Here is a 25,184-nt window from a genome sequence, read left to right as displayed (position 1 = left end):
CAGATGAGGCTGTCACCAGCACATGGTGATGGCAGGCATTTGAGGCATTTTGTATTTGCATTGATTTGCCTGGTGATGAGTGTTAGTGACAATATTAGATGTTTTGGAAGGAAAATCTATTTTGTCTGTCTTATTGCTAATTTTCATAGAGTTGATGCCCTTCAAACTAAAGCAACTAATTCTTAAATTTGTTGTTTTTTTAAGAAAAAAAAAAGAAGCAAAAACTAAGATTTAGTATATTTGAGTCAACATAAGCCCTGAAGGTAATTACTAAAATATTAATGATAGAAGTAACTCAATATACTCATTACTTTATTTTCATTAACAGCAGACAATATTTCTTTTTGTCAACAAAGATATTTCAGGTTTATTGAAACAGAGTGGGATACATCTAGGTCTTAAACATACAAACAAACTATAAATAGTTAGAGAAGATAAAAAAAGTAACTTACATAAGTAGCCTGAAATTAATACAGAACCCAGGGATCCTTCCTTGCTCCCTGGTACATTTAACATTTCCAGATGTGCCTGGATGACCAGCTGGGGATCAGAGGTCTGAGGCTGTGTGACATGAGGTTGCTCTTCAAACAGAACAAGTCATAATAAATGTCCCATGGCACATCTACTTTTCTATCATATTCTCTGAACTGAATCCTAGAATCATAGAATCTTCATTGTTGGAAGAAACCTCCAAGGACTTCTAGTCCGGACATCTAACAACCACCAATATGAATAAGTACATGAGACTATGGAGACATCTTCCATTTCATCTTTCATGAGCCTGTCCTACCTGCAGACCCTTGTCAGGCAGTTTCATTTTCTAAGTGTGGCTTCAAACAGTTATCGCTTTGGCCCATCTGATCCTGCTCCCATCAGCACCAAACCGATGTAGATGTTATGGTGTACCAAGGACCTCATTGTCTTTCTTGACCTTCACATTATTTTCTTGGGCGTTTAGTCAGGAGAAAATGTCTTGTCTTACAATCTGTGATGTTTTCCTGTAGGAGCTCTCTGATCCTACCTGTTGCACTGCACAAAGACTTGTCATACCTTGGATGTGAACAGCCTCAACACACATAGTTAGTATTACCTCACATAAAGACCTCAAGACATCACCTGAGACCTTTGTCAGGGAGATCGGGATTTATTAGGCTTAATGGCAGCACTTAGTACAAGACACTCCAGGTGAATTTTCTAGTGGCTGAAGTCAGGTTACAGTTCATCACAGCCTCACCATCCCACTGACATCTGGAATACTTGCCAGGCTGATGAACGTCTGCTGGGCCCATGAGAGTGCATAGGACAAGAAAGACATTCACGACACAGTTAGCCACTTTGGTTGAAGACATACTGGCCTGTTTTCAATTACCAAGTTTATCTCCAGCAAGTTTATATCTCCTCACCAAGTTTATATCCACTAAAACTTTCCCACTGCCGTATAAAAACTGTCAATTTTGTTCTCACTGGAACAGATTGCCCAGGGAGATGTGGGTGCCCCATGCGTGGAGGTGCCCAAGGCTGGATGGGGCCCTGGGCAGCCTGACCTGGTGGGAGGTCACCAGCCCACAGCAGGGTGGTGGCTGGATGGGCTTTAAGGTCCCTTCCAACCCAAACTGTTCTGTGAGTCTGTGATTCCATGACAGTGTTGGGCCACAGAAGGACTCTGCCACTAGCAGACAACTTCACAGAATTTAGGCTGTAACTGTACGGTAAACATTAAACACTTCCATCTGGCCGTGACAAGATCAGGCTGAAGCAATACCAGGAATACCTCACACGGCCATAGGAAGATGATGACAGGTTGTCCCAGTGAATGGAGTACAAGTTGGCAGTAGCTCCACCTCTTAGTTCTGTCAAGTCTTAAGACTGACAAACTTCATGCTTTGTTCGTAAACACCACAGCTCTTTTAATATAGCTACATGGCCAGCTGGAGTGGATTTTAGAAGGCTGAAGGAAAGGTGAGGAGAGGGCAAAACAAGGCTTGCTCCACTGTTCATCCCAGCTGCTTATGTTGGTTATAACATAAAACTACCAGGTTTTCCTGTCTTTTTCCTTACTTGCTTTTTAACAGCACTACCCAATACTGCTTGAATTCAATTTCCACAACTTCATACCTGCTCCTTTAGCACTATACCACAGTACTGCCCTCGTTTCACCAGGAGTCTTTGGTCTTTATAACTCTTTCTACACTCCTCTTCCCACACTGTATGGTGATCAACCTTCCTCTCTGTCCATTAGTCTTGGCCACTTCTGATGGGATTCTTCTCTCACGTCCATTATCTGAAAGTTAGGATCTAGTTTTAGCTGTCATCTAGGCTTCCTCTCTGCTTGATGGAAAGAGAATGTTTCCTCCAAAGACCAGTTGCCCCAGTCTGAGTTCAAGGTGCTAGATAAGCAAAGGGAATGGCCCTCCGCCAGCACCTGCTTTTGTCCCTGCCTGTACAAAAGAAAAGCTGAACTCTGGACCTAATTTGGAGACAGACACATTGGGAAGGATGAGTATGGATCTCACAAAACAGCAGACCTCATACTTTGAGGAGAGCAGCTGCTACATACAGTGATGCCCAGAGCCCTTCCTCATCCCTGTGCAGCCCCCTCCCACCAGCTTGAGGACAGAAGGTTTCTCACAACTAGCACAGGTCAGCTGTAGACTTCTCACAGAGCCTCTTCCTTCCTATTTGGAGATGGGAAGCTCCAAAACTGCCTACAGAACTTTCAAGGAAGAAGTGAAAACATTCATTTCTAAAAGCAGATTTGTAGAAAATAGGATATTGTTAAAAACAAGGACACAGACCTCCTCATGGTTCATTTTCCCTCAAAAGAGGCATGAAAATGCTTTTTAGCATCATGTAAGTAATTATTTTCTTTCCAAGGGTTCGCTCTGCATCTGCGTTATTGCATTAGGTCTGTGTTTACACAGTATTTCAGAGCCCTGTCCAAATAACTTTCCCTTTGTTTATGTGTCAACAGTAGGAAGCTCCCTGTTACCATCATTTTCGTGCTTTCTTACTGCAGTGATATGGCTGCAAGGCCATGCAGCTAAGTGTTCTGAAGTGCTGTGCTGCTGTGTATCAAGCAGTGGATCTATTCCTCATCACCCAGAAGAAAAAAAGCACCATACTTAAGTCTTCAAAGGGTCTACCTAGCATTGCTTTCTATTTTCATAATCTTTAAAGCAGTCGGTAAATCTAAGGATTACCTCAAGCCTGCCCCAGTTTGTGTTTATTTGGGTTTGATTATCTTGGAAGAAATTTTTTTGAAATCTCATGTCAAAGAGACCCTGAGGTGTCTTCCAGGTGGAGGATCAAATGGGGAGGAGTTTTTTGGGGGGGAGGTGGGAAACTCCCCTGAGGCCAGCCCTGTCCCAGCAGCAGACACTGAGCAGCCGCCTGCTTGTGCACAGAGCTCCCTGCAGAGCCTGTGCTTGCAGCAGGCGAGCCAAGGTGCAAGACAGTAGCAGCCTGAAATCCTGTAAATAAACAAGAGGAGCAGCTCGCAGCGCCCTGCTCTCATCACGGGCTGCTCAGCAATGCCGGTCTGGCCGCTGCAAGGGACACAGTTCTCTGCATGGAGCACAGCAGCACCTGGTGCCCAGCGGCTCTGCTGTGCTCACACTGTGCCTCGCCACATCTCAAAGGGCTCTGGAGGAGGCAGGGCCCTGCAGAAGTCACAGATTCTCTGTTTGTAGGCATCACCTGAGCACAGAGGAGTGGACAGGACTTATGTAAGAGAGCTGGGGTAAAAGAAGACAGGACCTTCTGGGATGTTCTTTAGATGGTGAGGGAGCCCAGAGGGCTGGGAGTGAGGCTGGACACCACAGGCAAACACGTGCATCCATGGGCTCCTGTTCTGCCCTGAACAGCCTCGTGCACGCTCATAAATTCTTGCCAGAGACCCTGGGCTGAAGGGGCACTGAGAAACTTCTACAGTGTGACAGGTCCAGGCTTAGGCATGAGAGGTGAGCAGCAGCAGAACAAGGAGCTGGCGGCATCTGTGACAGGGCTGGCAGCTCTGCGAGAGCAAGGCCCCGGGGAAGCCAAAGGAATCTCATCCTGAGCAGCTCAGGTGGGATCAACATCCATGAGCCCCTGTGGCTGAGAAATGCCTCTGAGCCCAGAGGTCACCTGGGTGGGGACAGCTGGCAGTGCTGCCAATGGGGTCCTCCAGGAATCTGACAATCAAAGTGAAATTTGGGATCCATCTGCACCCTCTTCCTTGGCCAAGGCAGGCAAGCAATGGCACAAGCTTCAGAGAAATAATGCATCTAATCCGCCTGAGTAATGCTAATGCAAGCCTCTTGATTAGTGTTTAGAAACCAGGCAAACAATTGATTTAAAATAATTGGTAAATTATGATTAAATAAAAACATTTATACAAAAGAGTTTGTCATTGATATGGTTAAATAAATATTTGTAGAAGTAACTTATACTTGGCCCCGTGCCTGGGCGATGAGCTCTCTTGGGCTGGCTGTGGTTTCATTTTAATAAAGACCAGAAGGCATTCCAGAAATACATAATGCTCCCAACCCATCCGATGTATATCAGGGGCTTTAGCTCTGCTCACTACTACCCCGGACCCAGCTTTGCACCGCTGGGCAGAGCCTGACACAGTCCCTGCCTCAAAGCACACTTCTCACTTAGGGCTGGACCGCAGAGCTTGGTGGGCAGGAGGAGGGGATGTAGATGGAAATGCTCAATTCGCTGTCACTGCCCTGCATCGCTGCAGCAGAGGTAGGGCTGGGCAGGCTGCTTTGTAGTGAAACCTCAAGATTTAGAGCTGCTTCGGGACTTATAACAATACAGCCTTTATCTTACCCTTCTGGTGGGAGATTTCCAAGTGCTTTGTGGAGGAGTTAGCCTCATTATCCACTGTTTAGAGATAAGGAAACAAAAAAGAGACTGTGACTTGCTCAGAGTCCCAGTGCAGAGGGAACAGCACTGGGCCACTCTGCTGGACCTTTTCCTTAGGTCTAAAGTCAGATGGTTTCTGCTACACCCGGCCACAGAGCCTATCCCATGGGCTAACAGGGCTTGTGCAGCCCCTGCAGACACCCATGTGCTGCCCAGCATCACTCTGCAGCCACTCAGCACTTGGAGGTCAGCAGAGGCAGTCAGCTCGGAGCTCCAGAGCTGACATTGCCTTTGCCATTGCTTTGCTCCCACCCCATTTCCACCTAGCCAGCAAGCCTCCAGAGCTTGAGGCAGCTGCGCCAAGCACCCCCCTGCACCTTGAGCTCCAGCGATGCACTGCTCAACCTGACAGCATGTTCACAGCTCACAACAGCATGATCCCGTCCCAGTGCCACCTGTCTGGTCAACTCCCTGGGCAAACTGGGCTTTGGGCCTTTTGCTCCCCACCACCTCTGTCCCACCGTGGCCCCGAGATGTGGGACAGAACCACTCCCTGCACTCACTGCACACCCTGCTCTGAAAGCACAACAGGCAGAGTTTTACAATCAAATATTTACGCTAGTGGAAAACATTTTACATAATCTTTAAACAGCTATGTCATGTCCCTATTTTCATTCTCTGATCTTTCTGTTTTGAATTGGGATTGGAGAATTTAGAGCATTTGCAAAGAAGTAAATATTATGATGAAAACATCAGACAGCTTCATAGTAGCGTTAGTAAAGTGCAGAAGTATTTTTGTGTTCGTGTTGTCAATTGCAAAACATCTACCGGACCTTCATAAATTAAGAGACCTTGCTTGGATGTTTGTAGCATTGTGATAAATAGTTCACAGCTTGAATTCAAGCTGTCAGAACTGGGAAGAGCTCATGACATCTCCACTCTGAATTCTTGCCCTCGGACTCTCTGAGGACACAGAGAGGTGAAAGACCAGCCACAATGACTAGCAATGGCAGATCAGCCGATTTAAGGCAGGCAGAAGGGAAGGAGTGGGCTGCGTGGGACTGGGACCATCCATGCTCACAGCTCCCATCTGAAAAAATCCTAAGCTCTGGGCCAAGCCCTCAGCTAAGACCAAGCTAGGATCATTCTGAGTTATTCCCCAGAGGCCACCTCTGCTTCACAGTGACAGAGACACTGCTGCTTTGCTAGCTCACACTCAGAAAAGAACTGTCTGTCCCAGATCATGGACAGGAATATTCTATTGCCATATGAGACCTGCAGAACTCCTTCTGTTACTCTCAGGCGTGCAGTAGACAGTCATTTGTTTGCAGGTTCCATAAGGTCACGTCTAGGAGCACAGCTGGAACTCTGCTGGGGCAGTCGCAGAGGAGGAGGTTCCGATCTGCCCTAACTTCAGTTGGCTGCATTGGTCAGGGTTTCCATCACTGGGACCCGTTAACAGGATGACCTGCCCCCTCAGTCTCCCCATGGAGCTGTAGGGCATTAGAGAGAAGTGAAAGACAAACCATGCTCATGCTCCTGGAGAGAATGATGTGCAGAGACATGGCAGGGCATCAGCTCTGGGAAAAAATCACCTACATGGACAGTTGTAAAATGTCTACAGGACCCTTTTACTTGGCATTACATCCAACTCTAAGCCCTGTGGTGAGTCTGGCTTCCTGAATTCAGGAGCTGCTGACACCACCACCAAGTGACATCAACACCCACAGTAGCTGGATTACACAAGCAAAACGGCAGGGTGCAGGTGGTGCAGGCTGCAGGCTGCTTCTTGGGCACTGGGCTGGCCGGCTGGCTGGCTCTCCTGTCCAGTGCACCAGGCAGAATGGATCCCCTGCACAAAGGTGAGATGGCAGGAGGCAGAGCCCAGACTCACCTGCCACCGCAGCCCAGGCTGGGATCTGGGAGATATCACTGCTACGGCTGCTGCTCTGCGGCTCTCAGACCTGCTGGACTCGTGTTGCCCATAGCACAGACACTGTGTCACACACTGATCCTCTGAGTCCCCCGGGGGATCATGCAGAAACATCAGCTCCTTTCAGTCTTTTTCCCACAGATGCAAATCTACATACAAACAAACAATCTGCTTTAAAATAAATCAGTACCATAAACAATAGGGTGTGCTGGGAGATTAGAAGGGACTGCTTCCTGGTATCTGGTGAGCAACACAGAGCTGATATCCTTGTGGCTCTGGGGTGTGACTTCTCAGTTCAAAGGAATTCCCTACCATGAGTAATTTATTCTGGTATTTAAGGCTCACTCCTTCACTTACTGAAGTCAGTAAGACTTCATTATAGCCAAGGTGCCTATGGAAGTGCTGGAAACAGGAGAATGGGGAGCAATGCTGAACTTTGTATAGCTACAGGCTTATTTCATCTCCCAAAGTGAAGTGGCAGCAGTGGCCGTGCCTGTTGTGCTCAGAGCCAAGCAGTGCCATGGGGCAGCACAGTGCCTGATGGCAAATGGGCTCACATACACAGAGGATTGGGCAGCATGAGCTCTGGAAACACGTGAACACGTGTGGAAGGGTATATGCTCTGTTCCTATGCTATCAAAGGCAGATAACTTCTGGGCAAATGGCTCAGTATCTGTGTCTGATCTCAGTTTCTGTGCACCCTCCTCGTCTCCGGTCTGAGATTTACTGGGGACAGCTTACCTCTGTTTCTTGAGGTTGTCAGGGATACATGCAGACAGGCTGTCTCTCCCCTAATGACCAGTGCAGGGGAACACCATCTCTGGACTATGAATTCAGCAGCTGAGTCAGCTGTGGAGACAGGTCCTCTTCTGCAGGTTGCACTGAGAAATATCCTGAGAAATGCGGACAGTGACCAGAGGGTTTGTGAGGTTTGGAGACAAGTCTTACTGAGCTGCTCCCCAGGGGCGGAGTGGTGGGGCAGGGATGGGAGGAGAGCACACTGGGCTTCAGCTAATTCTCTGAGAGGATGCCAGATGGACAGCTGTCCGTGGGCTGTAGGTAGTTCAGAGCCATGTCTGGTGGAGTGCATGAAGTGCCTTGCTTATCCCTAAGCATGTGTGCATCTTACCTATCTTGTTTATCTCGCTGGGCAAGGGCACAGCTCTGCTCTCATTTGGGATAAACAAATGGCAGACTATTTAAAGCATTCCAGAGAGAGAGGAACAGCCATTGCAAGCATCAGTAGAAGAAATGAGGAAGGACAGCGGGCAGGGGTGACATCTCCGGTATGACTGACTTTCCTAGCACTATGTCTAAGGAGCTGTTGAAGTAGCATCAGAAGGGACTTCATGAGTCAACCAATGAGATCTCTCCTCAGACACCTCTAGCTCCATTTCTGTTTGCAGGAAGTGGAAGAGCCTTCCAGGTTCGAATGACTTCTTAAAGATGGGAGTAAATGGTCATTTTTCACACCAGAGTGTGGTGACTGTGGAGTGACAAAAAATGTGTATTGAGGGGGGACTCCTCAGCAGAAGCACCATGGAAGAAGGCTGATGATTCAAAAATGACTAAAGCAGTCAGAAGTAAATCTTCCTCCAAAGACTTGTGGAAGACTCTCTTCATGCTGAATGCATGAAAGATAACACCAGATGAAATTCGACGTCAATAAATGCAAATAATTCATACAGTGGGAAAAAGGATCGACCTCTTTGTGCATCCCCACATTCCTGAGGCCTGCATTGGCAGTTTCTGGTCAGGAAAGAGAGAATGGAGTTACTTCAGACTTGAGAAATGTTGTCCCCATGTCCAATAGCTGCCAAAGTGAGCACACTTCAATGCCCTTCTCAGAGAGCACAGAGGGGACTCCACCGGATGGCTCCAACACCACCCGGTCGGGTATCTGTACAGAGAGCATCACCAGACACCAAGGTTATCTGGAAGAAACTATGGTTTAACCAGATTGTGACTTTCCAGGTGAAATCATATGCACCAGATGAAGCACCTTCATTAGATACTTCAGTCTTTGTGCTTTTGTCCTTTTCGTTTTTAGTGTCAGAGTGCCCCCACAAAGAATCTTGGGATCTGGGAATTTGAGGAAAGGACAATGATAGGCCAGCAGGCTTTAGCTAATATATATACAGTTTTCAAAAAGGGAGGAAAAAAAGAACTAATGTAAACTGCAACAGTCTTGTCCTTTCCTTCATGAGCTTGTAATGCCCCAGAGGAGGGAAAAGAGCCACAGCAGCAGGAATCAAGCACAGCTACTAGCCTCCAGGGCTGGCTTTCATATTTCTGATGAGCAATTGTGAGAATTAATCCAGTTGAACAATCTCTGTATATCTAATTAAAAAGCTTTATCCCAGATGGTATGGATAGCACCGTATATACTTAGCCACTGCACACATTTGGGGTGACCCAGGCTCAAGGAACCTGTGGTTTTTGCATGACTCCATCTCTCAGGCTTCCGTACTTGGGAAGTTTTGAGGTTTTACCCTCCGTTCAGATCTGAAAGTAAAGGATTATTTATTTTCTATCTCTCACGCTCTCCAGTTGGTCCAGGTAACACCCAAATCTCTTGAGCCTTCTGGGATTTGACTGAACAGTTTACTAGCTAAAACATTAATGAACATACTGTTCGCTCTTTTTCCCTCTTGATCATTGCCCAACTTTTCTACTTGCTTTTCTTGAGTATTCTAGATTGTCACTCATTACAATACTTGCTCTCTGCCTTGTAACAATTCTGACACTCACACAAGGGACCATGTGAAAAGTTTCCTGAAAGTAAAAAACTGAATACTCAGATTGGTTCTGTTTTATCCACTACTTAATGCATATGCACCTCCAGACTGCTCTGAAAAGTTACAGTATCATCTCTCTACCCAATTTTATGAGTCCATGCTGGAAAATAGAAGTTCTTCATCTTTAATATGTGTGTGAGTCCAGCTAATGAAGAATGGAGAATCATGAGGGACCTGCAGGCACCAGAGGGAGTGTAGGTACCTGAGTGGGGTTTTCAAGAAATGGCAGGGAGAGTAAATCCTACAGGAATTTGCAGTGTGGAAAACTGCAAGAAATTGTAGCTTGAGGCTATGGGTGTTGATAAGCCCTGTCTTGTCCTTGGGCTGTTCATGGTGTGGTTCTGTTAAATGGTGTCATTTGCTTCATGATGAAGCACTACTCATCAGGAAATCTCCATTAGACGAGACATTTCAAGTAGTGAACTAAGCATTAGGCAAGGTTAGTAAGAAATAAACTCCTGGCCAGATTGCTGGACACTAGAGTAGGGCTCTGTTTCCTGACTCAGATCTGTGCTTGGACATGAATTTGTTTCAGTGATTTTAATCCTGTCAGACATTAAGGAATATCAGAGGTACTATGGCAAGGAAGCCACAGGTCCAGCTCATTTCAGGAATCAGCTCAGAACATGGAATACATGATGGCCAGTCGCCAGTGCTGTGTGGATGTAAGCAGGGCTGCTGGGGCTATGAGGTACCAAGGATCTTTGGCAACATAAGCCTAGGAGTCTGCAAGCCTTGAAATTTGTATCACCAAACCAAAATGTGTAACTGGACTAACAGAAACTGTAGAACAGTAACCATGGAAGGAAGGGAGAAAGAGAAGGAGAAAAAACAAGAAAGAAAGAAAAAGATAAACATCCACCACATCTGAAGAAGTTTTCAAGAGGGAGTTTATGCTCTAGAAGGATAGCTTCCTGCCCAGGTGAATCCCGTGTGTCCTCAGCTTTTAAAACTTCTGTTACAAGGGAAAATGTGCTATCAGTTCCCTCTCTTAGGTTTACCTGAAGTGAACCAGACGTGGGTTTGAGAAGGGGAACCTCAAAGGATCTGCGCCACTTTACTCAGCATGTCTACTGAAAGGTTCTGTTCTGTGAGAGAATGTTTGGTAGGTGGAGATGCTTCCTGCACTGCAGCTGGTGGCTGAGCCCAGCCTCCTCAGGGTCACACTGCTCATCTGTAGCATGGGAAACCTGGGTCATGATTCAAACCCTGCCTCTTTTCTTTGGCATTATTCTGAGTGCCCACAGGTAGGAGAACAAGAGGACTTGTCCTATGCACCTGCAGCATGTGCTGCCTGAGCCATAGAGCATGCAAACATCTCAAGAAGGCAATACTATGGGCACAGCCATGTGCTGACAAGGGTGGGCACAGAGCAGTGCAGCTCTGGCCATGCCTGTACTGCAGGAGGGAAATGCAGCTGAAATGCTTTCAGCTTCTCCATGCAGCCCCTGGGTCCCCGGGGGGGTTGTGCAGCTGAGGGTACGCAGCTCACCTGCAGGAGCCGGATGAGAGACAGCGAAGCACAGCGGCACCTCCGTTGCTCTGTGGCCACATTCCCCTTCTCTCTGATGGAGTGGGCACTGCCATTCGTGAAGCCGTGCCCAGCTGCCCTGCCCTGCTGCCAGCCCTTCCTTGGGCACAGGGGAACCCACAGCCCACACAGTGCATAGAGGTCCGGGGCCCGTCCCGCACCACACTGCAAAGAGTTAAGCCTTCGCTCTGTTGATATTTCCAAGCAGCTCCGAAAGTCCCCGAGACAGGGAGAGCCCTGATTGGCTGCGTACCGGCCGGTAGTAATTAGTATCAGATATCAAACTTCTGTCTTTGCTAAGACCCTTTCCGATAGTCGCTGCTCCCCGCTAGACGATGACATCAGCCAGGACACCCAGCTGCTGGTAGTAAACTCCGCGCGGGAGGAGGCTCCTGCTAGCGAAAAGTTAATTAATTCAACACAGCACAGGGGGAGCAGTTGGTTTCTGTGAAGGGTCAGTGCTGGATGGGACCAAATCTTTCAAAGCCACTTGCTGCTTCTTACCAGCCAGCTGTAAAAGCACCCAGAGGGTCCGGGAGAGCTGGATGAATCCTGAGCACTAGCCGTGGCCAGCTTTTCTCTTTGGAGGAAGTTAATGGTTTAAGTGAGGGGCGTCTGGATCCGGTCCCCGAGACACCATGACACTCCTGGGGTCTGAGCACTCCTTGCTGATTCGGAGCAAGTTCAGATCAGGTAGGGGAAACCTCCAGATTTCTCTTAAAACTTCTCTCTCTGGCAAGCCGCAGCCACAGACTGTTTTGCATTAAATGTTTGGAAGCAGCATGCGAGCAAAATATTCAGGGGGTCATAGAGCTGTCACAACTTTGCTCTTACAGAGGCTATTCTGCAAGTGGAGAAATTCATCTTCCCTTCTCTCTGCTTCTTTCTTTCTTTTTTTTTTTATTCTTCTGGTTTTTCATTGTCTTCGATTTATGCCTGTGGTTAATTTTGGCAAAATTGCACTTCCTGGGTCCCCTGTCCTGACCCTATTTTAAAGGATTTGGGCAGGAAGCCAGAAGGGCATCTGTGAAAAGCAGCATACCGAGCGCTGTCTGTCCGTCCCAGGTGCTCCAGGGGCTGTGGTGGTCGCGGCGGTGGGGACGGGCCCGGCGCTCACTCTGACATGCAGGCAGCTGACTTTGTTCCATTAAAGTTGTGACTAATTGGAGAAAAATGAATTTGAAGAAATGCGTCATTTTTAGAAGTAAAAATAACAAATGGAACATGAAAAGTATTTAAAGTGACATCATCAGAGAAATAAAACCAGAGCCACACAATTGATCGCCGCTCTCAGAGGGTTTGCGAGTAAAACATGTCTCAGTCGCGTAGGGCAGGGGGTGCTCCGCTAAGGGGCTGCTCAGAGGACGCTCAGCACGAGTGAAGGTGAGTGAAGGTGAACTATGGGACGGTCCCTTCTAAATCAGACCCTCTGCTGGATATTCATGCCTTTATTCGCTGGCTATATTTATAGTAAGTATGCTATGCTTCCGAGCGGGTATCTCGTAATGTTTGTTAACGAATATAACATACTGTAATATTGACGGAGCTTGCTTCGGTCACAGGGGTGAAGTCCTCCCTGTGAAGTTATCAGTGGGGTGTTGAGACAAACCAGCTGCATGTGCCCCTGGCGATGCTGTGGGACAGGACGGGGCAGTCACGTTGGCAGATGGTCTGGCATGTCAGCCTGTCATGTGTGTGTGTGTGTGTGTCTCCTTGTGCATTGCAGATAATGAGATTGGAGATTTATGACACTGATGGTAGACATGAGTGGTGTTATCAGGATCTCTTAGATAGCTGGGTGGTCAACTTAAACTTTGTTTTCTCAGCAAATGCAAAGTTGGCAGTTGGTTGAAAACCTAAGAGTGTGTGTGCAAACACAAGTGTCTGAGTTTGGCTGAATTATACAAAACTTGGGTCCAGGGCTTTGGTGTGGTTTCCATATCACTCTGATCTTACATTTCATTAGATTAAGTCATTCCTTAGATTTTGTTGGTATATTATGGTGCGTTGCTGTTCATTTGAAAAAAAAATCTGTCTGTAACAATTCCTCCAGCAACTACAAAGCAACACTGCCACCTTTCTGAAGCAAGCAGGATGGGCTGCAATGTGTGTCCCTGCATTCTTTGCAAATGAACCAGTATTGTTTTTGAGGCTCATTTCTGCTTTATTTGTACGCTGGCTTTATTATGGAACCAACAGTGGGATCTTTAAACATACTTTTCAAATGATTCTTCAGTAAAAGTAAACTTTGTGGGTCACTGCGCCCATAAATTCTTGTGCCTTCCAGCATTTCTGGGGCAGTCAATTTGTGGGGCATTCTTTGGTGCATGACTGATTCCCACAGCTGCCACTCCTCACTATTGCCTGGTGAAAGACAGGATTCCCATTCGACGAGATTTCTCTGCCTATTTGTTATGGTCAAGTCAGGCTTGCCAAGATCCCCAGTGCACAACTGCCCTTTGCTGTTTCCACTGCGCGGCCACAGGAGTACCAATAGATCAGTAATGCTGCCGCCTTCTTTGGATTTCAGTAACATGGAGGACAGTGGAAAAAAAGCTAGCATAACGTGGTTGAAGCAGTGAAATCTTTTTTACATGAAAAGTCTCTCAGAGACATTTTTCTCTGCTGCCCCTGCTCCATGTGCAGCCTTGGTAGCTGCGTACCCCAGCAGTGACAGCAGGAAGTGAGGAACCAGCCAGGGGGATGCAGAGCTCCGTGATGCATCCTTGCTTTGGCAGTGGTCTTGCACAGGCAGGTGTGAGGCTCTGCTAGCCCCCCGGGCATTGGCAAGATTAGTTGTGCTCTGTGACTCATGATAAGTCAGAATCTCTCTTGAAGGATCCCAGGCTAATGTCATTAAGGGCTGGGGTAAATCTTAATAACTGCATTTTTGTTGTGATGCAACTCTGGTTTGCATACACTGAACAGCAGAAAGAGTCATTTGTGTGCTAAAGAGTGCAAAAAATACATGACATACTTGCTGTTTCTTCATCCCAGAATCTCCTTGATATCTGTGGCACACAGCAGGCAGATAGCTGGGCATGGAGGTGGCAGTGAGAAGATGGTGGCATGTGGGTGTCCTTCCTGGAGTGCTTTGTGGGTGTCTTGCTTCCACCCGGCAGCAAGAGCAGCACAGAAGAGTTTGCTCAGGGAAGGCCGGGCTGCTGGAGTTGGTGGCTTTTCCACACAGTGCCCCATAATCCTCCTTCACTCCCACAGTGTTTCCTCTTGCTCTTGTCTTCCCAGTGGTCTGTAGAGAAGGACCAGCATAGCTGTGCTATGCGAAGAGATGCAGCTCCCGCCGTGCAGAGCACCAGGAGCTGCTCCAGAGCAGTCAGATCCAACCACCCACATGTGGCAGGCCCTCAGGTTTGCTCTCCCCTTCCTCCAGGATTTGTGTGCGTGTTTATTTTGTCTATTTTTGCCAAAGATAAATATACTGATCTGAGGTCATCCTGACAAATTTTGCTGGAATTATGATTCTTCAAGCCTGCCATGCTATCACATGTGCTCCAGTTGTCAATGCGATTGCATTAAATCAACCAGAACATTGAAGGGCTGTTCCAGAAACGTATTTAACTCTTCCCACAGACAATTATTTATGTGATCTTCTGCTTTGAATACAAACCAATTGTGCTCCAGCTGCAGAGAAGTGTCATCATCAGACAGAGCAAACAAAACTGGCAAGTGCAGAATTAACCTTACCTCTGACCTTTGCTGTCCAGTGATAAGGAAAGAGAGTTTAGATGGCCAACATCTGTATAACAACAGTGGCAGTCCAGATAATTGGTGAAAAGTGGAAGTTTAACATTGTAAACATGTCTCCATGTGGCGTGACAAGGGGTCAATATCCATGCCTGGTTGTGGACACACGGATGTGAATGTTCAAAGAAGACTTGCTTACCTGTGTAGACGAAAGAATTAGAGCTTACACACCAGGTTTGAGGTAAGTTTGTCAAGATGGGAGATGAAATTATTTTGTCTGCCAGTGGTGAAGAGAGAGATTTGGACTGAAATCTGCAGGTTGTTAATGGCAGAAGACAGAAGGTCTTGGTAGGATGGTAGACTGGACATGGGGATGGAATCTTCATTTTTCAAAGAAAATGTGTGTGCACATATTTCCTTTCCAATCAGGCATTTGTTCAGGTCACAAGCAGTGCCTATGTTCAGACCATGGCCTATCTGTAACTGATAACAGTTTTGTGATTTCATAAAGTTTTTGTATAACAATGACTTGATATATGAGAGTTTTGGCTTTCCATTATCGTTCCAGCATCTTGTACCTTGGTGTTTTAGCTGTCAAACATCTGTTTCTCTGTCAGTTAGGGATGTGTTACAGCAGAGATTGAGCCATACCTCACTGTGCTTGAGGAGGGGGATAAAAAGGCTGCTCACCGGGAGGCTGAAAGGATTGTTCCAAGGAAGACTGGTGACAGCATGTTCTCAGGAGCAGGCAGGGGTTGGGTCGTGTGTTGTGATGAACACAGCCCTCACAGCTGGTTGTTCTTTAGTGGTCACCTGTACCTTTCTGGTGACTCCTGACAGTAGTGGGTCTGTGCTCCTTGTCACCCAGATGTGGTCTTTAGACTCTTCCAAGGCACTTGTGGGCCTGGATATGGGTTTTGAGATGCTGTTCTCATTGATATAGCTGAGATTTTATTGTGGTGATGTTTGGCCTCCCAGGTAGTACAGAAACTTGAGGAAACACATCCACTCCCAAAGCACTGAGCATCACATGTAGAGGCAAAGCTGGCTGCAAGGCAGCTCCTGGGTGGGAGTGACTGACCACAGCTGCTGTCCTGCCTCTTCACCAGGGCTGTGTCTGCCAACTTCTCTGCATACATGGATCTCACACAGGTTGTGTCAGAGGCCTGGAGATGTGATGCTACAGAAGAAAAAAAAAAAAAAAAATTCACTGAGTCCTGGCTACCAGTGGAGCAGGGAGTCCAAGATCCATGGAGAAACTCAGGGCAGCAGGCCCTAAGCTGCTCTGAAGGATCACTTTTTTACTCTGCTTGTGGTGTCAGCCCAGGCCCTGGCTGATTACCCAGCTGAGAGTGCTGGTGACTCCACATTCATCTGTGTACAGCCAGCATGGCAGGGCCTGGTGTTTCATGTTTGCTCAGCTGTTGTTTGACATGCAGCTAAGCTGCTGCTGCTGCTGCTGCTGCTGAAAACAGGAGTGTCTCCTCCCCATCAGCCCATTCCCAGCCCACTGCCACCTCCCTGGTGTCCCCGCAGAGCAGTCCTCGTCCTGCACTCCACTCAGCTGCACTCATGCTCCTAAAATCCCAGCCAGGGGTCAGGAAGGACAGGAACGAGCTGCTGGGTTGGTCAGCAGAGGTGACATGTCTTTGTTCTTGCTTTTATTGGTATCTGCCAGCTTCAGCTGCTGGTCAAACTACTAGTTCATGTCTCAGCCATGCAGATGAGCTGAACTGGCCCAGCAGCCCCAGGTGATGCAGGAAGCAGCAGGCAACTGCCCAGCTGTCCCCTTTGCTAGCAACACTGTGTCAAAGGAGGGTGAGAGCACAGCAATTGCACTGGTTGTGAATGCAGCTTCTAAAGAGAGCTAAGGTGCTGGTGCAGCCCAGTCAGGAAGCCAGCTTATGGCTTGTGCAGGAGCTGGGAGGGTCTGCCAGAGGTGGAGCCAGGTGCATAGACAGACATCAAGATGAAGTGGCAGCTCTGCAGCCCCACCTGGGCAGCTGTGAGGCTGACCTGAGCCCCAAGCAAGCCTTGTGCAGCCTCAGGATTTCCAGGGAACCAGCTCTGACAGCCGCAAAAGTGTTGGTAGGAAGGGACCTCTGGACTCCTTGCCTACTGCTGGCTGTGATTTAACAATAGCCAGCCGTGTCTTCCTCTCTGTGAGCCATGAGCCCACTACAGAGGCCTCCGTGTGCCTCCTGCCAGGGTGCTCTGCATGCTTTTGCATGAGGGATGTTCTGATGCAGGTGATGAGGTCCCTGGTTCGTTCCATCCTGACTGGCTGCTGAGCTAACATACATTAACCTTCACAGCTGTGCAATCAGATGAATCCTGTGCCAAGGCATGCAGGAGTCACTGAGCTATGGGCAGGAAGGCCCCAACAGCTGCAGGCTTAGGCCAGCTCTGCCTGCTCCTGGGAAGGGTGGTTTGAACAGGGCTTTTACAGTGCATCTGCAGTTCAGGCAAGGTCCAAGCTGTTCTTTTTGCTTCCTAAAACTCCGAGGTCGCCTCCTGGGGAGGAGGGTGACTATTGCTAGCAAGTCACAGGCAGTGATCAAAGTGGGGTCAGCAGAGCCAGCCATGACTGATGCCTAGAGAGCTTCTCAGCACCAATGACATAAGCCCTCTGCAGAGAATGCTTCTAGAAGCTGTGTCACTAAGTGGGACTTTGATCTAGTACAGAAGAGAAGGATATTTCTAACACAAAAGGATTGTGTAAAAGAACTGCTTTAGTTCTGACCTGCCTTGCATTGTATAGGGGGATTTCTCATCATGGGGTGCCATAGGAGCAAGCAGGATTGCTGAAAGCAATCTTGAAAAATATGAATGTTCAGAGTAAAAAATCATTCCCTTATCTGGAAGGTGACAGCAACCTCAAAGTGAGTCACAGGCTGCACTCAGAGCTCATGCCTCCAGACATAGCAAAGGAAGAGCACTGGAATGTGGCTGGGGTCAAACACAGCTTCAGTGAATTTCACATCCTCTTGATGAAGCAGCTAAGGGGAGATTGGTAGGATGGTTCCAGAGGCTCTTCCAGTCTGGCTTTTAAGCATTGTTAATCGCAAGAGAAATATGCAAGGCTAAAACCACAAGCTACAGTTCTCAATTGGAGGCTGCTGGAGGTAGTGGCTGCTTTTCCTCTTCCCGCAGAGGTGTTCAGTGTTACTACCCTGACACTGGCTATGACTATGCTTCTTCAGATGATTTGGATCAGGATTTGGAGATGATATCTTAAGATGTCATCATCTTAGAGTCAAGGTGTATATCCTACTAAGGAGATCCATATCTGAATTAACATTCAGTGTATGAAATGACTACTTCATTCATTGAACCTGGGCTGGAAATGGTTGGCATTTGTACATGCTCATCTTCACATTATCTGTTAGCTTGCCCTGAATAGACAAAGCTGGATGAACTTTTCCTACTTTGCCTGTGATTTAAGAATGGGCCAGCAACTCTGTAAGTTCAGCGCTGAGCATGGCTGCAGCAAGGCACCAGCACTGGCTGGGTGTGTACCGTGGGGCAGTGGGAGGGTTCAGACTTCCCCAGCAGCAAGGTTTGCCAGCATCTTCTAACCACCAGCTTCACCCTGGCATAAGGAGAACTGTGTATGTGCAGCCTTTAACAGGTATTAAAGGCTACACTTCTCCCTCACAGCGAGAGTCCATCTTTGGTGTCCTAAAAAGCTGGAATTTGGCAGGCAGTCATCTCCTGTGAGGCCTTCACTAAACACTTGCTGTGATTGTGAGACACGGTTTGTATAGGGGACATGGAAAAGTGATGTGGAAAAGTGACATGCAATGGCATTTCAGGGAGCCTTGTAGTTTGGGAACTGCTCTGGAGGGGATTGCTATTCAGCTCCATCCCACAGCCCAGGGAAGCCGTGTTGTAAACACGAGCTGTTGGCAGAACTCTGCAGGTTGCTCATGAGGACAAAAAAACCTGTTCTTTCCTCTCTTCCCCTTCCAATACTAACTCTCTCAGGGCAGCTAAGGCTTCTCTCTGGTGCTAAGCCGGTAGGCAGGAGATAAACATGCAGTTATATTGTGATTGTTGGTGCCCATCTGCAAGCTGTACTGAGTTTCTGACGGGAAAGATGGGAGTTTCATGTTTTGCCTTATAGGAGAGGAGATGGATAAACGTGTGTCAATCTTCTTGGCAACAGTTTTACAAAAACAAAGGTGTAGACTATTATCTTAAAGCACCAGTGGGGTTCCCTAAGCAATGGATGATCTAACTTTTGCAGGCCTGGGCCACAAAGAGGTCCATAGCCTTGCGCAAGGCGGGCTGCACTGTGCTGAGCAGTATTTGCATGCAGTAAATACTGAGCAATACTTCAGGGAATCTCTTCTTCATTAAATGCCTCCTCAATGCTCTACAGCTGAGGTCATGCCTCTAAGCCACTTAGTGACCTCAATCAGTGGTTCATTCCCATCTATCCAAAAAGATGCTTTGAACAGTACTAGGCTCATGCAGAGATGTCACTGATCTCTCCTCACCAGATTTTCTACTCCCCCTCAGCCCAGTAAACATATTTGCATGCAGAGTGGGGCCCTGCACTGCTGTCATGCTTCTAGGAGGGTGATGAAGCTGGAAAGCTTTACTCATTGTCAGTGCTGGGACAGGAGAGAATCTCCTGGTTGTAAAGGTATCAGGAGAGGTCCTTAGGCTGTGAAAGAAGAGCCCTAGCATAGCAGAGCCAGTGACACTTGGATCAAAGCTTCTGGTAGCAAGGATTCAGCCTAAGGGTAGTTAACCGAAGGGTCCTGGAGAAGTGACTTATTATAGTGCTGAAGAACATGCAGTATCTATAGACTTAAAAACCTCCTGGAAACCATAATCTGCTGGCTTAAGGCTCCCATTGTGCTCCTATAGGTGGCAGCTGTGGTGCAGTGTAAATTACAGGTGTTCTCCCTACTCTCAGCTCCATCCTTTCTGCTCTTAGCAGGCAATTAAAATTTATGTTACATCCATGGTGTGCCATGGTCACAAACAGCAGAGATGGCATCTACCCCTTCTAAGAAGCTATGAATTTCTGTATTAAGCAGAAGTTTAACAGTTTTGAGTAGTTATGGCAGCTGATCTGGCTTCCACACCAAATCTCATGTACTCAATCACAGATATTCACACTGTAATACAGAGGAGGTAGTGATGGACTTTCAAACCCCATCTTCTTCCCTGCCAGCACCTTCTACCCACGTACAGACTCTCTTTGAGCTGAAGTCATCAGGCAGAGATCAGTGTTGAGGGCGCTGCTTGTACCGGATCCATCTGTGTGTAAAGGGCTGAGTTGGTGCAGACTGTGAAGCCCCTCCCTGGCACTGCTTTTTGGCTGCACCAAGTCTGGCCCCACAGCATAAGGGATCAGTGCTTGGTCTCAGTGCCACACAGGCCCCTGGCACATCATCCCTGACAGACATACTGGTACCTTAGGAAAATCCTGTGTCTCTTCCTGACACCCTGTCTCTCGCAGTTTTGCAGCTACGGCTTCAGCAGAGAAGGACCCGTGAGCAGCTGGCAGACCAAGGCATCATGCCACGTGAGTACCATTTTCTGCCTTTTTCACCCACTCATGGATCTGGGGTTCAGTGTTCCTCCTGGGTACTGCTGAGATGCTGTGTGGCACCAGCTGTCTGCTCAGATCCCCAGTGCTCTGAGCAGATTGCTGCTGAGCTGGGCTTTATTTCCAACCCTGTAGCAATACAGGGTGCTGTACAGTGGTGCTCAGCATTTGCTATGCAAGATACAGCGCTGCTATTCAAACTGAATTTAGGATTGCTGCTTAGCTTACAGCATCCAAAAACTGAGCTGCATAGTGCCCTGTCCCAGAGGTCACTGTGGCAAAGCAAAGCACTTTCCAAGGGCAGAGCATCTCACATCCTCCTGCAGAAGTCAGGAGCTTCTGTGGAAGGGTCAGACCCACAGTGTAGGGAAAAGTTGGAGAGGGATGCTAGACTTCAAGATGTGTGTAAATGAAAATCCCATTCTGCACAAGCAGAAACCTGTAGCATCTGTAGAAACCATCGTGAAACCTGTAGCCCTACTGAAGAAAAGCTCAGGCTCCATGTGCATGAATCTGTGATGATCTGGGGTCCAGGTGAAGGACAATCCCTGGTAGCTCTCCATCTCATCATGGGGGTCTCTGCTAAGATCACAGCTTTCCAGAAGCTGTGCCACATTTGTCTCTTCTGGCTAACCTCAAAGACTGTGATGCAGCTTTTGTTGAACCAGCAGAACAAGAGCTCACTAGGATCATGGCTCTAGCACTGCCTGCAGCACCCTGCTCATCCCTCTGCTGCCCCTCTCTCATGCAGCTGCCTTCCTAAAAGCTCCTGTTGAGGGAGCTGGCAACAGATGCCTTCTCATTACACTGTTGCCAGCATCAAGCATTAAAAAAACTTGAGCAAAATGATAAAAATCACATCTGTCAAGGTTTTAGGAATTATAAATTAAAGCTCTTCTCATTTTTCCTGTTTATAGGCATTCACATTCTGTGCTGCCTGCCACCAGCAGACAAGCATTTTAATTGTGGGACTCTAGGAGTTGGAGATTTGAGCAAAATGTTGTGGCATTTGTGATAAAATTTCAAGTACTGGCAATACAGTCAGTGGCCAGAAGTATGTCCAGAGTCTCTGAACCTGCTTATTTCATTCTGCACAAGAGGTCACACTCAGACAGTGTGCAGGTTACCTCTCTGCACATGTATGCAGCTGCAATGCCAGCCTAGCACTTTATGTACCTGATGCTGCAGGGCTGAGCACATGGGGCAGTTACTTACAGCTTCTCTACCCTTCCAGCTTCTAGGCTGACATTTTACAGTCTGGTTTCTGTTCAAGGAGACCATTTTGGGAAACATGAGCACAGCTCAGTCCCTAAAAATATTAAAAGAAGAGGCACTTTTCCACTGTAAAAGCAGACATGCAGAATCCAACTGCTGAATTTAATCTCAGGAGGAAGTGTAAGATGCTGGTGTTAAACAAGTGGGAATCCCAGCCAGCTTCCCTGTGGTCTGGGCACGTGCAGTCAGTCCTTATGAAAAAGTCTTTGATTAAACTTCCCATGTCCTGTCAGCTCTGAAGACCTGCAGATGAGATGTGCCGTAAGAGGCGCACCAGGCTGGGATATTGGTTCATATGCATTGCAGGTGAGCAGCAAGAAATGAATACAGATGGTTGTGAGTCACTGTGGTTGAGAATAGCTCATCTGGAAAGAGAACAGAGGGTCATTGCTGATCTCCGTGTTGAGTCAGGTTTGGTACCAAGCTTGGAACATGTGCTTGATTCTATGTTGCAGGTCAAGTTTTTTCAAAAACTGTCACATTTTCAGCTGATGCTGAACTTTGTTTTTTTAACTGATTCATTTTATATAGAAACCACAAAAAGAGGTGAAACGACAGACTAAGAGATTAGCATTGGATAAAAGCCTTGAGGGCTTGCTGAAACCCTTGCTGATGACCATCCACAGAACCTGCTGAGCTGTTCAGCAGTGTGGATTACAAGCACAGTAAGAGTGAAACTTCAGAGGAACTGAGAAAGCTGACTCATTTTTGGTACTAAAGAGAGCAGCTCAGAGTGAAGTAATGGTGGTACCTGAGCAAAATGCAGTTAGATGGGTGTCCTTACCTAACTAAAGCCCATTCTGTGTCTGGTTTGATTGGGCAAGATTAATGCCATCAATACCTTAGCTCTATTTCTTTGGATGATCGTCTAAGAAATGTGAAAGCTTCAGATGGTCCCATCACTGGAGAAGGCAGGAAACTGCCGAAAGGAGGCTGCTCAGGGGCAAAAGGCAGTAGTGCTGCTCTTCTGGACCAGGCTCAAAAGTGGATTCAGATGGTCAGAAGTTTTCAGGTTGTATACTGAACAACTGGCAGGCAGAACAATCAACTCTAACATAAAAAACTCCACAAATAATGACAGGCACTGACTGGTAAGCAAGGACAGCCTCTGAGTCCCTTCAGTCCTGTGAGTGTGGGGGGAAGAAGCATCTGAAAGCAAGAGAAAATCTACATTTACTGAGACAAGACCACACTCCTGATGCATATATGTGTATAGGTGAGAGCAGAACCTGTCCTGTTCTTCAGGCTCACTGAGTGGGAAGTTCTTAGCTTATGCAGCACTGGATTGCTGAACTCATGCCATTTTAGTGTCTTAGTGGAATTGAAACTGCCCAGGCAAAATCTTTTAATTCAGGAGCACCCTTCTGCAGAAGAGAGGGCTGCAGGGACAAGTGGGGATGAAACCTTCCCGCATCCCAACACAGGGACTGCCCCATACCCCAACCAGATGTGCCCAAAGGGAAGGAGTGGCAGTTTGCAGCATCAAGGATTCCTCAAGGAAAATTTCTCCCTGGTGTGATGGGATGCAGAAATAGCTGTGCTTGAAGTAAGGACCCTTCTGCTGTATGCAGCCACCACCTTATCCTCTGACTTGAGCCTTAAAGTCAATAGTCCTAAGATTATCAACACCAAACACAGCAGCTCTGCCCTGTTGCCTCCAGACCTCAGCCATTTCAAGCTGCCAGGCCATTGCCTGACAAGGTGTCTGAATAACCAGTGTTAGCAATGTATTTATTTGTTTTTTCAGACTAACACAAGCTGCAGCATCCACATAATTCCTCCAAAAATCTTGGTAAATGGCTAAATTCCGCAACATTTTCCTCATGAATAGTATGGTGTTTGACTGGTCAGTGCCCATAGCAAGCTCCCAGTGTCAGGACTTCAAAGTGAATGGAGCTGTAAAAGTCATTTCTCTTGCTACCTTCATTTTCTTGTATGCACCATTTTATTTTGCTTCTGGTTAAACTAGCTGTCACCAGTCCTCATGGCTGCTCACTGGAGCATGGCACAGTAATGCTGGCTTGTCTGTATGTCGCTTTCCAAACATGAGAAGCAGGAATGTGCCCTCTGTGTTTTCCTGTGGTTCCCTGGAGGTTAGGGGTGTTTGCCTACCAAAAGCCAATTCAGGCCCCAATCATTTTCCAGCTTCCCTCATTCTTTTCATCGTCCTTTTCTAGACTGATGCAGGACATCATGTCCTGTATGAAAAATAACTTCTGTCCTCGTTGTATCCCACTCACAAGATGGAAAGGGAATTAAGTGTTGTCAAACAAAGAGTTGTAGCAGGCTGTCTTTGTGGGTCAGGGCACCTTCCCCTTCCCCATCCCAATGGGAACAGTTCATTTTGCTTGCTTACACAGACAGAGAAGAATTTCTGCAGGGACTGAGAAATATTAACCCCTTCACCACACAAATTTCTCTTCAGTTTCTACAGAATCAGGCTAAACAAGGAAGTGTGCAGAGTCCTCCTTAACTCAGCACAGACTGCTCTCACTGGTCCAAGACCCAGGGATCATTTGCCTTCCTTTTGGGACCCTCTCTGGGTTAATCCTTAGTGCCAGTAGATGCTAAGATCTGTCTGGTCCTGGCCAGACAGCTGCCCAAGGAAGCACCATGTCACACCAGTGCTTCTGGGCAGAGGGCAGGTCAGTGTCCATAGAGAAGGAGCCAACAGAAGATGGAGGGCTAGTCAATGATGGAAGAGGGACAAAGGAAAGCAGCTCCAGGGTCCTGGTTGCAGCACCCTTGCTGGAGGCTGTAACCCCATGGCCCCAAGTGGCCAGGCAGGTCTTTTCCTTTTTTCTGCTGGCCTCAGTCACCTACAGGTGTTACTTGCAGGTGAGGTCCCCTCAGCCTGATGCTCTCCCTAGATCAGTTTGCCAGGGCTGTGGTGCCCCCTCAGTCCCGTTACGTGCAAGAGCTCCAGGAAGAGCTCCAGGAAGAGCTCCAGGAAGAGCTCTAGGAAGAGCAGCACTTGCTCTCCAGCACATCCCCCTAAGCAGCACATCCCAAAGCCTGCACATCTCCCTGCCCATGTCCCTCCTGCACTCCCTGTGCTCCCCATCCCCTGCTCTCTTGCTGTGGCCTAGAGGAGAGCATGGGATTTCCCAGAGCTTTCCTGAGTTATTTTTAGTCAGTGCAATAAAGAGAGCAGCTAGTTTGTGTTGCTATTTTTATAGCACTCATTAAAATGCTGTTGCTGAATATCCTGGTGGCTGCTTGCTTCCACTCCTGTGCTGACTGCTCCTCTCTCTTTCCTGTTGCAGCACTGAAAAGCCCATCCGCATTCCATGAACAACGAAAAAGTCTGGAGCGAGCCAAGGTAATTCCTACTGCCATCCCAATGAGTGAACACATGGGCTCGCTTTGCATGAGTTGTGGAGTTTGAAAGCACCTTTCACCACCTCATCTGCCTTCCTCTACCAATGCCCTCTGGCCACAGATGAGGGTCAGGGCATTTCCCTTGCTTCAGACACGCTGGGGTCAAGCCAGGGTTCATGTGTCTAGGAGCACCCTTCTCCAGGC

The 25,184-nt window shown here is 47.6% G+C and overlaps 1 protein-coding gene and 1 long non-coding RNA gene across 20 annotated transcripts in view; one reads left to right on the top strand and one right to left on the bottom strand.

Annotated features, from left to right (window-relative positions):
* The window catches only part of MYOCD (myocardin), a 224,249-nt gene that overhangs the window by 177,362 nt on the left and 21,703 nt on the right, over positions 1–25,184 (top strand). For 4 of the 19 annotated variants that reach the window (XM_085240359.1, XM_085240358.1, XM_085240357.1 and 1 more), the window contains exons 3-4: positions 20,295–20,360; positions 24,926–24,981. The exons of 3 other annotated variants lie outside the window; for them this stretch is intronic. In XM_085240359.1, the coding sequence (XP_085096485.1) occupies positions 20,295–20,360; positions 24,926–24,981 (122 nt within the window). Of the gene's footprint in view, positions 1–11,667; positions 11,807–12,366; positions 12,584–20,294; positions 20,361–24,925; positions 24,982–25,184 lie in introns of those variants that run through there. 12 more of the 19 variants (XM_085240361.1, XM_031556285.2, XM_010721193.4 and 9 more) reach the window with 9 other exon arrangements.
* LOC116216173 (uncharacterized) lies at positions 292–12,510 on the bottom strand. Its single transcript, XR_795589.4, has 4 exons — positions 12,389–12,510; positions 11,075–12,272; positions 7,526–7,677; positions 292–6,933 (listed from the first exon to the last, which is right to left on the bottom strand). It is a non-coding gene; the product is annotated as an uncharacterized LOC116216173 (long non-coding RNA).

Source organism: Meleagris gallopavo, chromosome 20 (genome assembly GCF_905368555.1).
Source record: "Meleagris gallopavo chromosome 20, MGAL_WU_HG_1.1, whole genome shotgun sequence".
NCBI lineage: Eukaryota > Metazoa > Chordata > Aves > Galliformes > Phasianidae > Meleagris > Meleagris gallopavo.
Note: the sequence above shows the minus strand (reverse complement) of the source record. Positions and strands in the feature narration are given on the sequence as shown.